Source organism: Helicoverpa zea, chromosome 13, assembly GCF_022581195.2.
Source record: "Helicoverpa zea isolate HzStark_Cry1AcR chromosome 13, ilHelZeax1.1, whole genome shotgun sequence".
Lineage (NCBI taxonomy): Eukaryota > Metazoa > Arthropoda > Insecta > Lepidoptera > Noctuidae > Helicoverpa > Helicoverpa zea.
In genome coordinates this window covers 3,378,064-3,398,660 of record NC_061464.1, presented here as the reverse complement: position 1 = coordinate 3,398,660, position 20,597 = coordinate 3,378,064, and the positions used below count along the sequence as shown (strand labels likewise).

At 34.5% G+C, this 20,597-nt stretch overlaps 5 protein-coding genes across 5 annotated transcripts; 3 read left to right on the top strand and 2 right to left on the bottom strand.

Moving 5' to 3' along the window:
• The first annotated feature begins 2 nt into the window (after nt 1-2).
• On the top strand, nt 3-2,741 carry LOC124635588. Its single transcript, XM_047171514.1, has 2 exons — nt 3-1,795; nt 2,227-2,741. The coding sequence occupies exons 1-2, from the start codon at nt 1,004-1,006 to the stop codon at nt 2,677-2,679; spliced, it is 1,245 nt and encodes a 414-aa protein (XP_047027470.1). The 5' UTR covers nt 3-1,003; the 3' UTR covers nt 2,680-2,741.
• A 116-nt stretch (nt 2,742-2,857) lies between these two features.
• On the top strand, nt 2,858-5,145 carry LOC124635587. The gene is made up of 2 exons (XM_047171513.1): nt 2,858-4,360; nt 4,627-5,145. Exons 1-2 carry the CDS (start codon nt 3,569-3,571, stop codon nt 5,077-5,079), a joined length of 1,245 nt encoding a protein of 414 aa, XP_047027469.1. The 5' UTR covers nt 2,858-3,568; the 3' UTR covers nt 5,080-5,145.
• Nucleotides 5,146-6,816: 1,671 nt separating this feature from the next.
• Nucleotides 6,817-9,462, top strand: LOC124635586. The gene is made up of 2 exons (XM_047171512.1): nt 6,817-7,646; nt 8,949-9,462. Exons 1-2 carry the CDS (start codon nt 6,855-6,857, stop codon nt 9,402-9,404), a joined length of 1,248 nt encoding a protein of 415 aa, XP_047027468.1. The 5' UTR covers nt 6,817-6,854; the 3' UTR covers nt 9,405-9,462.
• A 2,312-nt stretch (nt 9,463-11,774) lies between these two features.
• On the bottom strand, nt 11,775-14,915 carry LOC124635906. Its single transcript, XM_047171861.1, has 2 exons — nt 14,040-14,915; nt 11,775-13,125 (listed from the first exon to the last, which is right to left on the bottom strand). The coding sequence occupies exons 1-2, from the start codon at nt 14,844-14,846 to the stop codon at nt 12,682-12,684; spliced, it is 1,251 nt and encodes a 416-aa protein (XP_047027817.1). The 5' UTR covers nt 14,847-14,915; the 3' UTR covers nt 11,775-12,681.
• Nucleotides 14,916-16,642: 1,727 nt separating this feature from the next.
• On the bottom strand, nt 16,643-18,989 carry LOC124635869. The gene is made up of 2 exons (XM_047171821.1): nt 18,173-18,989; nt 16,643-17,880 (listed from the first exon to the last, which is right to left on the bottom strand). Exons 1-2 carry the CDS (start codon nt 18,983-18,985, stop codon nt 17,437-17,439), a joined length of 1,257 nt encoding a protein of 418 aa, XP_047027777.1. The 5' UTR covers nt 18,986-18,989; the 3' UTR covers nt 16,643-17,436.
• Nucleotides 18,990-20,597: the final 1,608 nt, after the last annotated feature.

The following is a 20,597-nucleotide window of genomic DNA, read 5'->3' as shown; positions in this document are numbered from 1 at the left end:
CCAGTTTGTTTATTATTTTTGTTGGGACAGAACGTATCGAAATAGTTGTTAGTATAGTTTCTAAACGTGTGACGAAAGTGAAGTGACGGGTGAAAGATTTGATCCTATACGTGCAATGAAATATTATTTAGTGTGGAAAGAAAAATTATAATATAAATGTAAGACAATATAAACCAAAATCTATCTAATATCTATTACCACCCGCGTAAATATCTCAAAATCTTTTATAGCGTAAGTGATCATGTGTTTTCCATGCGTTCTTGAGTGACAGAGTTTGGTTAATAATAGACACATCCAGGACCACGGGAGTTTGCTCGCAGTACGAGTACTTTGGAGCTACACCACCACAAATTTCTATTTATTACGAATCCTGACCGGACCAGAAAATTGGAGCAACAAATTCATTACATATGCAAGTCATAATTTCTGGTGCTACAAAATCCACAAAATCTAAGAAATGTTTCGTACTCTTTCTATAAAAAACTTAAACTATTGCTAAAATCTACCCGACAAGGAATCGACTCGATAAAGGACTGAGATACCACAAAAGAAGTATTAAACAATAACTGTGTGTTTGTGTTAAGCTCCTGTTATTTTTGTCATTGCAACATTACTCACAAATAACTTTGCTATAACAAACTTTTGTGCATGTAGCTCCATAGCTAAAAAACATTATTTTGTGGACTTATTTCGGAAGATAAGCATATAACATTGTCATCATGAACTATTAAAAAGTGTAATATAACAACGAATCTAAAAATAGATTGTAATATTTGTATCGCAATGCTTATGAACAAAAACAATAAACTCTACTTAAGAAGCAATACAAATGACACCATCTAAAATTTATCTTATCACAAAATTAGTATCTTAGTTTACTAATGATCACTAAGATACAGATAAACACAGCATATAAATTAAATCGACCATATACACGGATTCAGTATATTCTATAACATTAAATGCATTAACATCTATACAATATCTATAACAAGAAATCACTATGGAACAATGCAACTATGAAGGTGACATCTCAAATATAAATGAAATACAACTCGAGTTTATAAATAAAGTGATTCTAGAACAAGGCTTAAAGGTCAACAAAATAGTTTTCCTACCAGTCGGAAAAGCTGGTGATAATTTTGCATCAAGCGTTAAAAGGATCAACATTGAAACTGACAATGGAAACACGAAAATGATTCTCAAAATTGCACCTTCGATTGAATTGGTTCGTCAGGCTACAAACACTGAAACTCAGTTTAAAAATGAGCATATTATGTATACTGAAGTTTTGCCCAAGTTTCTGTCACTTCAAAAAGCTACAGGAGTGCCGCAAGAAGAACAATTAAGATTCGCAAAATGCTACGGATCCTTCACTGAGCAACCCAACGAAGTTATTATTTTAGAAGACCTGAATGAATCAGATTATATAATGTTGGATAAGTTTAAGTCTTTAACAGATGAATGTGTTAAGAGTGTCTTGAAAAGTTTTGCTATTTATCATTCCCTATCATATGTACTGCAGAAACAAGAACCAGAAATGTTTGATGAAATTAGGAGCAAATTGACGAGTATGTGGTCACTTGTGTTCGAAAAACCAGATTTTATTATGATGATAAAAGCAATGGAAGCTGAAATGATAGCACTGTTTGATAATGATACTCACAAAAGTATCCTAGAAAATAAACTTAGCAATATCAACCAAATACGAAACGAACTACTAAAGAACGAAGATAATAAACATTCAGTAATACAGCAAGGCGATGCTTGGACGAACAATATATTATTTAAACTGGTAAGTTTTAATCCTTACTTTAAAGCTTCTTCAAAACTACTTCAAAGCTACTTCAAAACTTGACAAACCAAGCAAAAAAATTAAGGCATTTTCGAAAAATTTGGCGCTATGTGAATGTAATATTGTGTTGTCATTGCATAAACAAAAGCGTCAAAGTTGTTATTATTTTTAATCACAAGTCTTCCACTGGTCGATCACATTTTATTAGCAACATTCAATGTTTTAGCTAGTCTATTTGAGATTTGAGAATAAATTAATTCAATTACATTTAGGCAGTGTTTTTCAGTTATCGATTCCTAACACAGTCAAACAATTACATACGAAGATTTTTTGGCATTACCTAATTCATGCACTTGCCTTTTTATAATCAATAAATAAATCCAGTGTCTTTATACATTAAGTTTCTTAACCTTTATTAATTTAATTTCCAGGGAGGAGATTCAGTGCAATCAGTCATAATTGATTATCAAGGATCACATTACGGGAACCCTGTGGTGGATCTTTTCTACATGATCTTCAATTGTACCGACCATGAGACCAGGTCTAAACACTATTACGACTGGATAGACTATTATCACTCGGAGCTGGACAAGTCACTGTCGAACTTTGGTATGGAAGTGAGTTATGTTTATCCCAGAAACCAGTTGGATGCAGATTTGAAGAAATACTCAAGTATGCTTTTCAGTGTCTGCGCACTTGCATCTAATCTTCTCATGAGGGATACAAACGAAGCCAGTGAACTAATGGAAGCTATGGAAAATATTGAAATGAGTGAAATGGTTGAAGCCATGAAAAGTCAACAACTGCAAAGTAAGACGTGTGATCGAATTAAGAAGAGAGTGGGTGATCTTATAACTAGTTTCCAAGAATTTAAGTATTTGTGATAGTTGCAAACAGACGGAGAACTTGTGGTATACCTTGTGCGAAATAAATGCTCTGAAGAAAGTTTTTTCGTTATTTTTCCTTTACATTGTAGAAAAAACAAAGACTATTTACTCTCATAAGCAGCTGCTAGAATAGCTGCAAAAATGCTTGGTTGTCAATTTTTCAAATCTGTGGCTGATCTATAATTCTTGGTATTAGGTGAATGGACAGTAAAGAGGAGTGAGGAAAGTCAAATGTACAGACGCCAGCACATCAAACTACTGGAATCTGTCTTTCTTTGATAGATATTGAATTTTTGGTCTAAAATATATAATGTTGATTAAGAAAATTTTATTGATTGAAGCAGCTTGATATAATGGCAATACTTCTCTAGACTTGATGATTCAAAGAGAATTTCATTATATTATTCCTATTCTGGAGTTAAAGCCTTGTGGCTCAAACCTGGGCTGCAATGATTATTCTTGTCATTTTTATAATTAGTAAATGTAATCTGATGTAGGTTTCGCAACTTAAGATGACTTGAAAAATTATCTTGATAAAAAATTTTAATATTGAAAAATATTTTCACTTACTAAATCTGTCTAGATGATAAATAAACAAACGCAATAATCCATTGATAAGGGTAAGAGAATGTTTAAATTTTGATGGAAATTGAGGAAAACTACATTTAAATACCACGGGACTCAGGTGAATCCACTTGAGGAAGCTGTTTGATAATAACTTTCGACCAATGGGAATCGTCGAGATAGATACTGTTTTTACGTCAAATCTATATTTTTTAAATCTTATCACAAAATATTCTTCCATTCAATTAGGACTTGTTCATTGATAAAAAGTACTATAAATAAAAAATAATATCACGATTTCAGGTTAGTATTAAACGCAATCATGGCGCAATACAATATCGAAGGTGATTTAGAAAATATTACGGAACGCCAACTGGAGTTCGTTAAGAAAGTTATTTCAGAACAAGACTTAAAAGTCAAAAAAGTTGTACTAGAACCAGTTGGAAAAGCTGGTGATAATTTCGCTTCAAATGTAAAGAGGATCAACATTGAAAGTGACAATGGAAGTATGAAAATGATTCTGAAAATTGCACCATCCATCGAAATGGCTCGCATGATGTCGAATACGGCAATGATGTTCAAGAATGAACATTGCATGTACATGGAGGTATTGCCAAAGTTTTTGTCATTGCAGAAAGCAGTGGGAGTACCTGAAGAAGAACAACTAAGATTTGCAAAATGCTACGGATCTCTCACTGAGCAACCCAATGAAGTTATTATTTTAGAAGACTTGAAAGAATCGGGATTCAGCATGTTGGACAAGTTCCAGTCTTTGTCCAATGAATGTGTGAGGAGCATCTTAAAAAGCTTTGCAATTTACCATTCTCTTTCACACGCATTGTCTAAACAGGAACCAGAAACTTTTGAAGAGATCAAAGGAAAACTAACAAACATTTGGACGCTCATGTATGAAAACCCAGAGTTTGTCATTGTGACAAAATCAATGGAAACTGAAATGTTGGTATTTGTTGACAATGACGCAGATAAAGAAATACTTAGAAATAAACTGAGCAACATCGTTCAAAAGCGGTCTGATTTAATAAAAAATGAAGATAATAAGTATTCAGTTATTCAACAAGGTGATGCTTGGACTAACAATATGTTGTTTAAAGTGGTAAGTATTTTATTTATTCATTGGTTTTTCGCTTACACTACTCCATTCATTCTCAGTCTTTCATTTATCCATATTTTATTTCACGTACCTTTCCATCTACGTTCATACCAACTTGTACACTCTTTGTGGCATGTGTTTTACTCTTAGAAGTAAATTAATTATTGCATTCCAAACATCCTGATTCTGATGAAACATGTCTGTGATGGTCCATACTCTATATATTTAGTAGTTACATAGTTATTTATAAATATTTCACTTGTTTCCAGGGAGAAGATTCGGTGCAATCAGCCATGATCGACTATCAAGCGTCTAATTTCGGCAACCCCGTAATTGATCTCTTCTACATTATTTTGAACTGCACCGACCATGAAACGAGGTCCAAACACTATTACGACTGGATAGACTATTATCATTCGGAGCTTGACAAGTCACTGTCAAACTTTGGCTTGGATGTCAGTTCTATTTATCCAAGGGAACAGTTGGATGCAGATTTGAAGAAATACTCCAGCGTTCTTTTCAGCTTGTGTATACTCTTGTGTAACCTTCTATTGAGAGATACTGAAGAAGCCAGTGAGATGATGGAAGCTATAAAGACTACTGAATTGAGTGAAATAGCTGAGTCTATGACTATCCAACAAATGCAGAGCAAAACTTTTGATCGAATCAAAACGAAAGTGAATGACCTAGTAGCTAGTATGAAAGAATTTAATTTCGTGTGATTTTTATGAACATTGTTTTCTAAGCTGTGATAATTGAATGATGCAATAAATATTTGTTAAAACCTGTTCATTGTTTTTGCAAGTTGTTATGACTCGTTGATATTAATTGATAAAACATTCTATTATTGGAAAATTCACTTAGCAATATATATTGTTTTTCCAATAGATATTCAGATTAGACCGGTGACTGAAGTCACCTACGCAAATCATAATTAGCATTTTTGATTCTATTTAAAAAATTAAAGCATTTTGAAGCTAAAAACAGTCCTAAATATTCAATATCCTGGAAATCTGGTAAATTAATAATTTAAAAAAATACATGGATTTTCCAAGCTGAAAAACCAAGTGACCTGTACGACTCGGATGATGTCACTTGGAAAGTCTGCTCGGAAAATCCGCGTTTGTGGAAAGGCTTTGTGGAAGTCAAGAATTTTGGAAATACATTTTAGGCTATTCCATAGCCCCATATGGAAAGTTGAATGGGACTCGGGTGGAACTACGGAGAATAGCGGTTTAGTTATACCTGTAACGTTTTGGAAGAAACTAGAATGCGCACTAAACCAACATAGAGTAACGACAACTACTGCCATCTATCGAAAGAGTACTGAACTATACAATACACATACGAAAGCAGATTGAGTAAGCACGTAAGTTTACGTTATTGAAATCATATTAAGATAATCTATAGGTATATTCATTGAAAAGAAATCTTCAAGGCTGGGATTGAAAAACTATAAATAAAAAACTTAATCAAAATTTCAAAATTCGGTTGCACTCCTTTGTGATCCTGAGTAGGTAATTTCAAAAACAGATCATGACATCGCACCACACTGAATACGAGTAGGTTATCCACAGTAATTACAACAACTTTAATCTAATCTTAAATACAACGATTGCTGATTAAAACTGAATATAAATTAAGGTTACTACGATTTGATATCAGTGTGATTCATGATCAAGGCATGGCAACTGTTAGGGGGCAATTATGAATACACTAATTTAGGATTCTACATAATCTAATGCTATATACATCTAAACAGTCCGTTTGTTTGTAACATTAGAAAAATTGTTAGTTCCAGGGTTAGTTATCCCATTAATCGAAGACAACGATTATGGGCTATCTTTGATATGGATACGTGGAGGCTGCAGACAGAAGAATTTTTAATGTACTACTAATATGATTCACTTCACGCCAAAGATATAATAATATGATTACTGATAGATTAACGTAGCACCAGACCTCGGTCACACTGTTCTGCCTCACAATTTAGTTCGTACTAACGTCATATGATAAGCATAAATCTTTTTAAATTGGGGACTTTCCCCCCACCAAAATGGACGCATACCTCAAACCTTATTGATTATAAACCCAGTTAAATGAAATGTTCCAAAAATAATTACAATAGAATTTAAATTAATGAATAGTGATTTTTGTCACACATAAAACACCTTGTTTGTTGACTCAGCTACAAAAATAGTTTTACTTAAATATTAGGAAGAAGAAGATAAAAATGTCGATAAATGGAGGGTTATTATTTTCGACCATGTTCTTTTACAAAAAATACCACATCAAACAATAATAGACTATTATACAATATTAAATAACTAGCAACCACATTATAAAATCTTTATGTTTCTTAAGGATACATATCAACCAATTACACTTTAAACACAGAATTATCTTATCACAAATACATCCGTTCTACATTCACTGAGATAAAAAAATCTATAAATTAAAACTCAATAATATACTTTATTTAGTATTAACGGTAAACATGGCACAATACAACTTTGAAGGTGACCTGTCCAATATATCTGAACGCCAACTGGAGTTCATCAATAAAGTGGTTTTAGAGCAAGAGTTAAATGCCAGCAAGGTGGTCTTCCATCCAGTCGGAAAGGCTGGTGATAATTTCGTGGCAAATATTAAGAGGATCCATATCGAAGGTGAACATGACACCCTGAAGCTAATTATTAAAATTGCTCCCACAAATGAGATAGCCCGCCAAACTACGAACACTGGAATCATGTTCAATAATGAGACTGTTATGTATACGGAGGTACTGCCAAAGTTTGTGTCCTTGCAAATAGCTGCAGGAGTGCCTGAAGAAGAACAACTAAGATTCGCAAAATGCTACGGAACTCTCACTGAGCAACCCAACGAAGTTATCATTTTGGAAGACCTTAATGAATCAGGTTACACTATGTTGGACAAGTTTGAATCTTTGTCTGATGATTGTGTTAAAAGTATTCTGAGGAATTTTGCTATACTACATTCTCTTTCTTTTGCAATGAAGAATAAGGAACCTGAAAAGTATGATCAACTGAAAGCTAAATTAATGGATGTTTGGGATGTCATGGCTGCAATTCCACAATTTGAAATGCAAATTGCAAATCTGGAGAATCAGCTCATTGCTGTCGTTGAGGATGAAGAACATAAAAGAATATTAAAAAATAAAATGACAGACATGTTTGCGGTCAGAAAGAAGATACTCAAGCATGAGAATCAAAAGCATTTGATCATTCAGCAAGGAGATGCATGGACAAACAACATTATGTTCAAAATGGCAAGTATTTGTTTTTCATTTAAATTGTTATTTTGTTTATTTTAGTTGTTATTAGTATTTGAAAAAAAGACAGTCACATGATAAGTAAGGCGGTAAGATTGAACGCAGCTTAGGGTTCTGCATGGAAATAATAAGCTAGAAATTAACAAGAGTTCGTATTTTTCATATTTAATACTTATAATGAATGATTTCGTTTTTAAACGTAGGTTCTACAAATAAATTCGATAAGATGTTTTGAGTTAAAACTAGACAAGGAATGGGGCCATGGTATATTTTTAACATATGTATTTTAGAAATGCTATGCATTTCTTATGATGCCTATAATCTGTATCTCAAAAACACCTATGTATAATGATTTCCAAAATATTTGCCCCAAGAATATTTGGGGCAAAAAGCCCTCTATCAGTTTGGTTCAAAAAATTATGCAAAGCTTTGTCGTCTAGGTTATCTTAAATATAATATAGTAAATCAGTTTAAAGGAATTCTTCCTGAATTTAAATATTTTGCTAAATTCTCTTAACAACAAATGCCGAAAAATATTTAACTTTAGCATGTTTCGAAATTATCAGATTACTTTTTACTTAAAAATATGCGATTACCAGATTGCCATCTGTAATAATTTTATTATGTGTAAAAATATTTTTCCTTCAGAACCCACAGTTGGTGATTAGCCTCAAACTTGACCGGTAATTGCAATAAGATTAATTTAGCCGATAGACACGTCAGTTATTAATCTTGTAATATTATCAGATAATCAAAAGCCTTGGCAATAACCGTAGGCAAAAGACATTTTATAAATTATATGATAAAGGATTAAGATATTGTTTTTCCTCAGACCATGTTATTCCACGTAATCGGTTTTGTATATTATGTGATTCATACTTTGTCTATTTTTAAACTGTTCCAAAAAGATGAGGGGTCTCAAATCGCTGTTGATTTTAATGTTTTTTGGACTGTAATTAATTTAAGGGATGCATAATGGTAGGAAACTCTTATTTGACGGGAACCCTAATAAAACGGGAATAACTTTTGACACTTGTAGACTCGTATAGGGTAAAAACTTAAGATCTAAGAATGTGTCTGATGCTAAAACAGGGAAGATTTAGAGCTGACCTGATGATAGAGATTATAGAGAGTCGATGGAACTCCACAACTATGTATGTCTACAAACTACCTTGTTTGGACTTATTCTAACTAGATCTTTACACCGACATAGACTTTACCTATTGCAAACAATAATTCGACAAAGAAAAATTCAGGGAACTCTTCAACGGTTCATAACCTTTCATTTTTTGATTCCAGGGAGAAGAAGGACCAGTACAATCCATCATGATTGACTACCAAGCTTCCAACAACGTGAGCCCAGTAGTCGACCTTCTCTACATGATCCTCAACTGCACCGACCATGAGACCAGGTCTAAGAACTTCTACAACTGGTTAGACTATTATCACTCAGAGTTAGACAAGTCACTATCGAACTTTGGGCTGAAAGCCAACTTTATTTACCCTAAAGACCAGTTAGATGCAGATTTGAAAAGATACGCCAAACTACTGTTTGGTCTGAGTCTTCTCCTAGCAAATGTTCTAATGAGAGATACTACGGAAGCTGCTGAGATTTTGGAAGCTATGAGGACTGCTGGAATTAACGAAATTGCTGAATCAATGACAACTCAAAATCTACAGGGTGAAACAATTCTTCGTCTCCGCAAGAGAATTGTTGGACTCATTGATAGTTTCCATGAGTTCGGTTTACTGTAAAACTATGAATGAATGTTTTGTTTCAATTTAACTTATTTATAAAGTATGAAAGTATTTATATTAGCCTTTTATTTTCAGTATATAGTTATATTTAGTAATATGTACTATAAAGCTTGTTTAATGTGTTGGTTTAAACGAACTGATTACAGGAACTGTCCCAATTGTTTTATTCCTGTAGTAACCATAGTTAAGTGTCCTTCATGAGGGAAGATTATAACTCCTATTTTTATTAGGATAGCGTAACTTTCATCGTGATGCGAGCGTAACCGCAGAAAATAGCTAGTGGGGACAAATTATTTTAGGGGTGATTCAATCTACATTAATATTATAAAGAGGAAAACTTTGTTTGTTTGTTTCGTTGTAATGAATAAACTCAAAAACTACTGGACCGATTTTAAATATTCTTTCACCATTAGAAAGCTACATTATCTACGAGTAACATAGGCTATATTTTATCCCGGTGCGGGTAGTAGCTCCCACGGGACGCGGGTGACACCGCGGGAAAACCGCTAGTAAGTTATAAAATATAATTTCTGACAATTATGTAAAATGACACATTTAGTTCTTAGTTATGCAGTTATCTTATCAGTATCTTTAATTTTTCGATAATTTTCCTCTGAAACCCAATTGTTTTGTACCTACTGATATTAGCCTTGAGACTGTTCCAATGTCCATACTGATATCGCACATTAATTTTACTCAAATATTTAGGTTTCTTTTAGTTTTTGTTGACTATCCAACAAAGAATAGAAATTGTTTATTTCATAATTATCTCCTGAGCCTTTTCCCAACTAGGTTGGGGTTAGCTTCCAGTCTAGCCGGATGCAGTTGAGTACCAATATTTTACAAGAAGCGACTGCCTATCTCACTTTCTCAACCCAGTTACACGGGCAACCCAATACACTTAGATAAGACTGGTGTTAGACTTACTGGCTTATGCCTACCCGTAACGACTGCCAAAGATATTAAATGACAGCCGGGACCTACAGTTTTACGTGCCGTCCAAAACACAATCATTGTTCTATTTTTGTCTAGTATATTTATAGTATTAAAATCAACAATAGAGAAGGAATTTATAGAGTGATTCCTAAACATTAAAAAAATATTTTTGTCGTCATTGGAAATCTTGTTTATAATGTTCATGTTAAAGATTATCAGTGTGAAACGTAATTACTATCGTAGTGACCGTAATTATTTCACTGATATGGAAATCTTATTATGTAATAGAAGCACCACTGAACTTCAAATACCATTTGATAATATTGATGACATCGTCTGCCGAGCCTTTTCCCAACTACGTTGAGGTCGGCCTCCGGACTCACCGGATTCAGCTGAGTACCAGTGTTTTACAAGGAGCTACTGCCTGTCCGACAACCTCGACCCAGTTACCAGGGCAAACCAATATCCCAATTGGTAAGACTGGTGTTAGGCTTACTGTTTTTTGACTACCCATAACGATTGCCAAAGATGCTCAATGACAGCCGAGACCTTAACGTTTAACGTGCCCTCCGAAACACAGAATAAAAGTATGACATCCTGTTATCCCTTTTTGGGGACGTTACGCCCGCAAACGGCTTTTCGTCTTCTTTCGATCTTGAGCAAAAATTTCAATGCCTTTCCAGCTGAGACAAGTTAAGAAAAGAAAATGATCAAGGTGATTAAATTATTAGCAAATTACCTTTAAAGTGTAGGAATATCTATACTTCATCGATACGGATTTATATAAATAGTTTTTAAATAAAAAAGATAATCCATATCCTGAACACGTATTTAGATATTATAATAACGATAGATGTAATCGGGTAAATATTTATTCATGGAAATTAATCAACACTTCATTACTGTGAATAGTATGGATCAAGAAATTAGATTATATTAAATTACAGGTAATAATTAATTTCTTGGAAAGAAGGCGATGTTGACGTAGTCTTTAAAACTGTTTGGGTTTATTATTTATATTTTCTTATCGTCAAAATAAATGTATCCAGCTCATTCACATTGTTATTAATAGCCGTTGTCATCACCAACATTATTACTGTAGATTTTTGGCTAGACCGTTCTGCACATACATAGATGCATTCTCAGAAAGATGGGAAAGTTTACCAACTGGAGAAGAACAGCCAAGGTTCGTGATAACTGGAGGATGATTGTAGAGGAGGCCAAGACCCACAAACGGTTTGTAGAGCCAACGGAAGTAAGTTCTGCACATAGGGTGATGAAAATGGATTTATCTTATATCAGATTAAATCTATCGTTGTTGAAGGAGGACAGAGATACTGGAAAAATATGGAATATTAAAACCTTACCTTGTCCGACAAAAAAAAAGATTATAATTTCTTCCTCTAAGCCGAAGAATAAACAAACTCATTGTAACTATTTCACAAACTCAAAAATAATTTATTCAATAATCCAAACACATAGTTTTCAGTTTTCATTTCAGACAGTGGAAGCTGTAGTATTAACAAATCATTTAAGTAAAATAAAATATATAAAAGTATCAATAACAAACTGGACTTACCTACAGTCAAATAATATATACCTATGTAAATATACATACTCGTAAATGGGTATATGAGTTATCCACTACAAGCATTAAATCACAGATTGTCACTGAATGGTATGATAAAAAATACTGGTACAAGTATGCAATCCAAAAATAGGAATGGGCTTAATATGGGGCCCTAAGAAACACTGAATAAAATAACCGGACTTAAATAGTTCTACAAAAAAAACAACAACATAAAGTTATCATGTATATTAAAAGTAATAAAATAACGACAATTCTATTTTTATTTACGGACAAAAGTGAAGTTTGAACTATACCTAAAGAATAGCGATGCAATCTCAACCTTTCTACTGACCGTATGACAATCAGATAGGTTTTCAGAGGGTATTGGTTAAGTATTGTTTAACTTAATTATTTTTAATACACATAATCACAATTAAATCATAAAAGGCGAGTATAGAAATACTGGGCAGGTAAAATTAAAGTATGATATAGAGGTGGTTACTGTTAAATATGGTGGTAATAGTCTTTTCTTTCCATCACGCAACTGACAGGACTTATGTTCTAAGTGTTATCTTCTAAGTTTTTCTTTACTTATTTATTAACAAACAAAAATAAATGGTCATGAGGTAGCAATGAGCAGCGCTTAAATCTCTATACATTATAAAAGGACATACAACAAAGCATACACCAAAAATACATTTATAAGCACTCACATCATTACATTCAAAAATGTAGCCTTAATTAAAGATTGGCATTAACATGGTAGAATCACAGTAAACCGAACCTATCAAAACTCTCCAGAATTCCAATAAGCTTCTTCTTGTACGCTAATATCGTTGCAGGTTCCATATTGTTCACTGCATTCATGTTACTCATATCAGCCGACTCCATCTGGTCTTTAACCTTACTGGCTTCTTCGGGTTTCAGTACTATAATGCTATTTGTTACTATAGAGTTGCCCAGAGCTAATTTGCCATACCTCTTCATATCAGCGTCTAACTGATCCCTAGGGTAGACATAGTTGGCTTTTATTCCAAAGTTTGATAGTGAATTCTCTAATTGCGAGTGATAGTAGTCCAGCCATTCGTAGTAATATTCTACCCTAGCTTCGTGGTGAGTGCAGGTGAAGAGGAAATACATCAGGTCGCTTACAGGGCTTGAGTTCCTCGCACCTTGGTAGTCTATTAACATAGTTTCTGTTAATTCGTCTCCCTGAAATACCAAAAAAAGTTTTATTATAAAGAGTCTAGGCGAAGATGCAAAAAGGCGTGCTATTTTATAATTTCACTAGCTTCTGCCAGCGGTTTCACCCGCATCCCGTGGGAACTACTTCCCGTACCGGGATAAAAAGTAGCCTATAGCCTTCCTCTATAAATGGGCTATCTAATACTGAAAAAAATTTTCAAATCGGACCAGTAGTTCCTGAGATTAGCGCGTTCAAACAAACAAACAAACTCTTCAGCTTTATAATATTAGTATAGACTAGCTTCTGCCAGTGGTTTCACCCGCATCCCGTGGGAACTACTTCCCGTACCGGGATAAAAAGTAGCCTATAGCCTTCCTTGAAAATTTCTTTCAGTGTTAGATAAACATTTCTTTCAGTGTTAGATAAACACTGAAAGAAATTTTCAAATCGGACCAGTAGTTCCTGAGATTAGCGCGTTCAAACAAACAAACAAACAAACTATTCAGCTTTATAATATTAGTATAGATTTGAGAAAACTGTGTTACTATTTTTATTCATCCCAGTTATGGGAGAATATAAGTGATATTTATTAGTTTAGGGAAATAAAAACAATTACTAAAAATCTTATTGACAAAAGAATATTGAGTACCTAGGTTTTGAAGATATACATATAAAGATCAATTTAGGCCCAAGAATAATATTGAACATTCATGACCCACAGATTCAGAGTGGGATCTTTTGTGGTTTCTAATGGCCATTCCAAATTTTCTAACAATCTTCTTTTTTTTATTGGTTTATATGGGAATAGAAAAGCATATTTAAGTAAAGTGAAATTCCTATATCTAGTCTGTAAAATAACAGACAGACAGACAATTGCAACAAACTTAATTTTCTTCTACAAAAAAAAATAACAAAATAAAAAATCACTTAAATCACTTACCTCAAATTTGAACATAATATTATTGGTCCAAGTATCGCCATGTTGAATAACTGCAAATCTATTCCCATATTCAACTTTTTGCATCTTCGCCGCTTTTTCAATTGAACCAGAAACTTTGTGTCTTAAAATATTCTGGTATTCTGGGTAATCAGCTAAAATGCCAATGGCCATAGTTTCGATTTGATTTAAAAACACAAGTGCTGGACTATCTTTCTTTTCAGCCATAATTCCCCATAAGTCAACTAAGGTATCCCTGAAGAGATTGTAAGTTTCAGGCTCCTTCACTTTTAAGACGTAAGACATTGAATGCCACACTGCTAAACTTTTTAAAACACCTTTCACAACGTAGTCTGTGAGGGGTATAAATCGATCCAGCATAGTATAGCCGCTCAGTTTGACATCTTCCAGTAGTATTACTTCATTGGGCGCTTCACTGAGTGATCCGTAACATTTTGGGAATTTAATTTGTTCTTCTACTGGCACTCCCGCTTGCTTTTGCAGTTGCAAGAACTTCGGTAAGACTTTCGAGTACACAAAACTCTCATTACCGAACAAAGGTCCACTATCAAACGATTGTCGCAGGACTTCTGATGTTGGTGCTATTTTCGCAATTATGGACAAATTGCCACTTTCTCCCTCTACAATGATCCTTTTAACATTTGCCACATAATTGTCACCTGCCGTTCCAACAGCATTAAACGTCACTTTGCTGTTCTTGTATCCTAGTTTTTCGATCACACTGTTAATAAATTCCAGCTGACGATCATGAATGTTTTGGATTTCACCCTCAAAATTATATTGTGCCATGATGGAAGCCAAACTAAGAATACTTTAGATCTGCAATAAGCTTGCCTTTAAAAATATATATATATTCTGTCTCGTCACCGTCTTCAGTCTTGTTTATCGCGTTGATTATACGAGAATTAAATGAAGCAATCCTAATTTTTGATTAGATTAGTAGAGTATATATATAATCAGTGTATTTCCGTGTAGCTGTTTTAGCGTTTTTAACTCATAGGATAACAAGGTTCTTGAAAATTTAATCAGAAATCAACTACGAAACATTAGGTATGAAATCCACCAATTTAAAAAACGTAACGGTATCTCAACTGTATCTATTATATAATTGTAATATATGCAGTTGAAGTGGACACTAAAGACAAACATATAGGTCAGAAACGTTAAGATAACAGTATGAATCACTGATGATTCGAATTCTTTGAATGCTGGGGCGACATTCACGGCCGAAGATACGTGTTGTATTGGCGCACTTTCTCTCCGGTGTGGGATTGCCGTCCCATCGAGATTTGAGAGTGAAGGAATAGTGAGTGCGCCTGTGTCTGCACAAATGCTTGAGCACCATAATCGACATTAGAAGCCATTATTCGCCGTAGCCCGTTAATGTAAACCCAACATTGTAAATATAACAGTGAATGTTTCGTTGAGAGTCTACAATATAGTGAAGGTGAGCTGATAATAGAGACCACATAGAGACAGTAAATTCCCAGAGATATGAACCAATGGGCAACTTTACACCAGGTAGGACTGCCGTTGTGGGGTCTATAATTGAGGTGAAGTACAGTTTTGGTAACTCCGTCACGGTTTCCAGCAGGTACCTCATGTGTCGGCTTATATTTCTTACTTATGACGGTAGTCTAGTCATGTGATTGCATATCACGATAGCACGAGTGCCAGATCTCTCTGGTTGCTTTTTTTAAATGCTTGTAGTCCATAACGACTGACTACCCTATACAGGAATGAATTTTATCCAGTGCGCAAACTTTGTCAACTTGTAGTTAAATAAGTTTTATAGATATGTACATTTTTATTTTGTCGTGTTTTAGTACAAAAAAGAAAAGTTATTGATAGTGAAAGATGTTTATTTTGGAACCGATTGTACGGTCACAGTCGTCATAGTAGGCACGGCGGCAACGCGAAACCGGTTTAGTGACGCGTGCGCTGCTCCAAGCGCGTAAGAATAGTTGGTATCCACATTTTGCTGATTTTAGGGCGGACAAAAGAATGAAAAAAAAATTACTGATGATGCAGTTTTATGTTCTGTTAACGATTCTGGACTTCCAGTTTTTTTTTGTGCACTGCTTAAAATTCATTCCTGTAGATAGCCAATCTATAAAGTAATTTATTTCACTGACAATGTAGGTTATTATGCTATCTATTTTATCAGAAAAAAAATGTGTGGTCATCACAAAGTGCCAGATTATTGTCAAACATGATAGGTATCAAAAATATGACAATAATACTTGGGTGATTAAGGCAGGAATTGTTAACCACGTGGCTGGTTTTTGAGTAAACCCAGTTGAATTTGAGTTCCAAGCTTATTAACTATCTTCCAACAACTTGCCGTATTCAAAAAGGGATATAAGTCCTAGGTCCTTCTCCAGCTCAAAGCTGCAATTCAAAAAGGGATATAAGTCCTAGGTCCTTCTCCAGCTCAAAGCTGCAATTCAAAAAGGGATATAAGTCCTAGGTCCTTCTCCAGCTCAAAGCTGCAATTCCCTTCAAAATTGCAGATAAATTAATTCTAAGATATTTTAAGACGTAGAGAGAGAGCTTTAAGTGGACAAGAAATAATATTCACGTTGTAAATATTTTCATATTTATTCTTTAATTTAATTAAAGTATGTATCATAATTATAACACTGTATTTTATTTCTTATAACTAAGTCATAAATATAACTACCTTACCTAGATATAAATATGAACATTAAAATAAAAGTAACATCGCTAGTTAATCAGTAGTTACATCCGTATCATAATCATTATCTCTAATCATATTTTGGTTTGCAAAGTCATCATTTATTCGCATAATAAAATATTGTGGAATGTGTAGCAAGAACTAAAGCATAATTAATTATTTTTTTTTTATTAATTTCAAAATCCGCACTTGAATTTCAAAATTCAAGTGCGGAGTAACGAGGCTCGATAAGATCCGTAACGAGTACGTACGCGGTAGCCTTGGAGTACGCGATGTCGCCGACAAACTGCAAGAAAAACGGCTGCGATGGTACGGACATGTTAAAAGGAGGCCACCTGAGTACATCGGCAATGCGACACTCAATCTCGATATACCCGGTCAAAGGCGCAGAGGCAGGCCAAAACTGCGGTGGTTGAGTGTCGTAAAGAAATATATGATAAGCTGCGAACTCGAATAGGAAGATGTCCAGGATAGAGCGAAGTGGAAGAAGAAGATACGGAAAGCGGACTCCGTCACAAGACGGGATAAACGCTAAGAAGAAGAAGAATTTCAAAATCCAAATAAGGATGTCTGGTTCTTTTGCTTTCGTCGATATTGGATCACTTATTTGTTCCTGAGGCAACACTGGTTAATTGAGTAACATAGTTTCATAAATAATAATTATAGTCCTTTAAATAGCAATTACAATAAACCGAATTGTTCAAAACTCAACGCAATACCAATAAGCTTTCGCTTATACACAAGTAAAGATGCGCTATCCATACTGCCTACTGCATCAACATTAGCAATATCACCCGAATCCATCTGTGCTTTAACTTTAGTGGCTTCTTCAGGTTTCAAATTTATCATACTGTTTGTCAGTATAGCGTTGCCTAAAGCAAATTTACCATACCTCTTCAAATCAGCATCTAACTGATCTCTGGGGTAAACGTAGTTTGCTTTAAGACCATAGTTGGATAATGAATTGTCTAATTGCGAGTGATAGTAGTCCAACCATTCATTGAAGTATTCTACTCTAGCATAATGGTGAGTGCAGTTGAAGAAGAAGTACAGGAGATCAGCGACTGGGCTCGTGTTCCTTGCGATCTGGTAATCTATTAACATAGATTCCTTCAATGTGTCCTCCTGAAAACAACAGAAAGATTCATTAGCAACAGACCGATTTAAAGCTCATTTCAGATAAAGCCATAAATCTTTTAATCTTTTTGTACTTTCTTTGATTCCCATTTTTACCGAAGCTATTAAATTATATGCTATAATATTACACATTCCTTTTCATTGTGGCAGTTGTTTGCTTTTATACATAAGAGAAATTTTGAGGCTTTCTAGTGGTCAAAAATAACGGAAATCTTCTATATAATCACTTAAAGGTGTACAACAATTTATGAAAATAGAAAGTCTAGAAATATTTACTTACCTGAAACTTGAACATAATGTTGTTGGTCCAAGTATCGCCATGTTGAATAACTGAAAATCTATTCCCATTTTCATCTTTCTTCAATTTTGCAGCTCTGTCTACTGAAGAAATTAATTTGCCTTTTATAATATTTTGGTACTCTGGTTCATCAGCTAGAACACCCAAGGCCATGTTTTCAACTTGAGTTATAAAAGCAACTGCCGATTCATTATTCTCCTTGTCTTCGGCTAGAATTGACCATAAGTCGACCAAATTGTCTTTGAAATAATTGAACGTTTCAGGTTCTTTATTTTTTAAGACATAGGATAGTGAATGCCACGTTGCTAAACTTTTCAAAACACCTTTCACAACGTAGTCTGTGAGGGGTATGAATCGATCCAGCATAATATACCCTTGAACCCTGATATCTTCCAGTAGTATAATTTCATTGGGTGCTTCGTCAAATGTTCCGTAACATTTTGGAAATTTAACTTGTTCATCTGCTGGCACAGCCGCTTGCTTTTGTAGTTGGATGAACTTTGGTATGACTTTCGAGTACACAAAAATCTCATTATTGAATAACAATGCACTGTGAAAGTTTTCCCGTAGGCTCTCCGACGACGGTGCTATTTTGGCAATTATGTTCAAATTGCCATTTTCTCCTTCTACAGTGATTCTTTTAACATTTGCCGCATAATTGTCACCTGCCGTTCCAACAGCATTAAACGTCACTTTGCTGTTCTTATATCCTAGTTTTTCGATCGCACTGTTGATAAACTCAAGCTGACGTTCATTAATATTTTGAATATCACCCTCAAAATTAAATGGTGCCATGATGGAAACCTTTACCTTGGGCCTTTAAAGTATATATACTGTCTTGTCACGGTTTGTTTATCGCAGTGATAACACCGTGGCTAGGAATGTTATTATTATTTTTGATAGAACAGCAGTTAATTGCCTACTACTGATTATAATCGGGACACTACCGTGTTGCCTTGCAATTTTTTGGTTCTTATCTTATAAGATCGTAGTTCTTGAAAAGTTAAGCTTTTCTCTATCATATTTTATGAAACTATGAAAAAATTCTTAGACATGGCGAAACAAAAAAATATAATACTTTTGTGACATTGAGGTACTGCTAAAGCCTTAAGACCGTTATTACATAGGTATGGATTATGGCAGATGTGAATACCAATAAAAAAAAAAACTTTGGGCCTAATAGGTCAAAAATGTCATGGTAGTTAAAACCGCTAGTTAATATAATTAGTCAAAATGCCCAGTGACTCACTGGTCACTTGATCTTCTATCACAATTACGATATATCAAAAATGTCACGATGAGGTATCTCTCTGTAGATCGTTTCAATTAAAAATACCGTCATTATGCTATGATATCAGTGATATCACCCGTCTTCGGTTTAATTGGCATACAAAGCTATTTCGGTCAGCCCAAAAATTAATGATATGTTTACTCAAAACGGGATTAGGGGGAAGGAATAACGTCCCGCATCAGTATTCAAAGTAGCCTATCTCCGTTTCCAAAGAATCATTTATCTGTGTGCCTATCCAAATTAGATAGTTTTTGTGTGAAAACGTAACAAACTAACTCTCAGATATACTTATATGTAATATTAATTAGTATTTAATTAAAATTGATGTCATTTTGACAGTGTAGGCTTAATACTATCTTCTGGCTTATCATTATCACTTAAGATATAATATATATCAATTAATAGTCTATCAAAGTAGTCCTTCATAAATAGTGGTATTCATTGTAAGAAATGTACGGTCATCATGAAAAACTTGATTGTTCCACTACGCTAGGTTACATGAGCTTGCAAATACCTAACTTATATCTTGTTCAGGATGTGATTCCTTCGCTGCCGTGGGGGCGATCCGGTTAGTAGTCGACGACTGGTTTGGGAGTAAGGACGGCTCTCTGTTGTTCAGGTAGTAGTTGTTCAGGGTGAGGTAGGTGCTGTCGGGGCATGGCTGCTTTGGCAAGTTCCTGTGCCGCATAGACAGGGAGCCGGACGCTCGGTGCCACCGCTGCGTCTATTGCGGGAGGACACCGCAGAACACACGTTCACCTTGCCCTTATAACAGAGTGCTGATTCCGAGTATTGCAAGTTAACCTTCCTAATGCGTAATTATAACTCCGCTGACTCGTATGTTACGTTACTGAATGTTTAAATATTTCCCTTTCCATTTATTTTGTCGCATAATAACGTATACTATTTTGTGAATGATAAAGTTTATAAAACGACCAAAAGCTGTTGACAGCTTTATTAAAATAAACAGTTCTAATACTGATGCTATGTAATTAATTTGGCTATAAATTACAGAAGTGCAGTGATGTCGCAGAAGAAAGCTGCAGATCGGGAGAAGGGGATCGCTACTCCCGTCACCGGCCGCAGAAGGTGTACCGGGTGCAGAGGAAGGAAGAA

What these genes read in the sequence shown, in the direction of transcription:
- LOC124635869 (XM_047171821.1), bottom strand. Translation starts at nt 18,985, where the DNA reads ATGGCACCATTTAATTTTGAGGGTGATATTCAAAATATTAATGAACGT. An exon ending in ACATTATGTTCAAGTTTCAG is followed by an intron (nt 17,881 to 18,172) that starts GTAAGTAAATAT and finishes TGTTGTTTTCAG; the next exon opens with GAGGACACATTGAAGGAATC.
- LOC124635906 (XM_047171861.1), bottom strand. Translation starts at nt 14,846, where the DNA reads ATGGCACAATATAATTTTGAGGGTGAAATCCAAAACATTCATGATCGT. An exon ending in ATATTATGTTCAAATTTGAG is followed by an intron (nt 13,126 to 14,039) that starts GTAAGTGATTTA and finishes TTGGTATTTCAG; the next exon opens with GGAGACGAATTAACAGAAAC.
- LOC124635588 (XM_047171514.1), top strand. Translation starts at nt 1,004, where the DNA reads ATGGAACAATGCAACTATGAAGGTGACATCTCAAATATAAATGAAATA. An exon ending in ACAATATATTATTTAAACTG is followed by an intron (nt 1,796 to 2,226) that starts GTAAGTTTTAAT and finishes TTTAATTTCCAG; the next exon opens with GGAGGAGATTCAGTGCAATC.
- LOC124635586 (XM_047171512.1), top strand. Translation starts at nt 6,855, where the DNA reads ATGGCACAATACAACTTTGAAGGTGACCTGTCCAATATATCTGAACGC. An exon ending in ACAACATTATGTTCAAAATG is followed by an intron (nt 7,647 to 8,948) that starts GCAAGTATTTGT and finishes TTTTGATTCCAG; the next exon opens with GGAGAAGAAGGACCAGTACA.
- LOC124635587 (XM_047171513.1), top strand. Translation starts at nt 3,569, where the DNA reads ATGGCGCAATACAATATCGAAGGTGATTTAGAAAATATTACGGAACGC. An exon ending in ACAATATGTTGTTTAAAGTG is followed by an intron (nt 4,361 to 4,626) that starts GTAAGTATTTTA and finishes ACTTGTTTCCAG; the next exon opens with GGAGAAGATTCGGTGCAATC.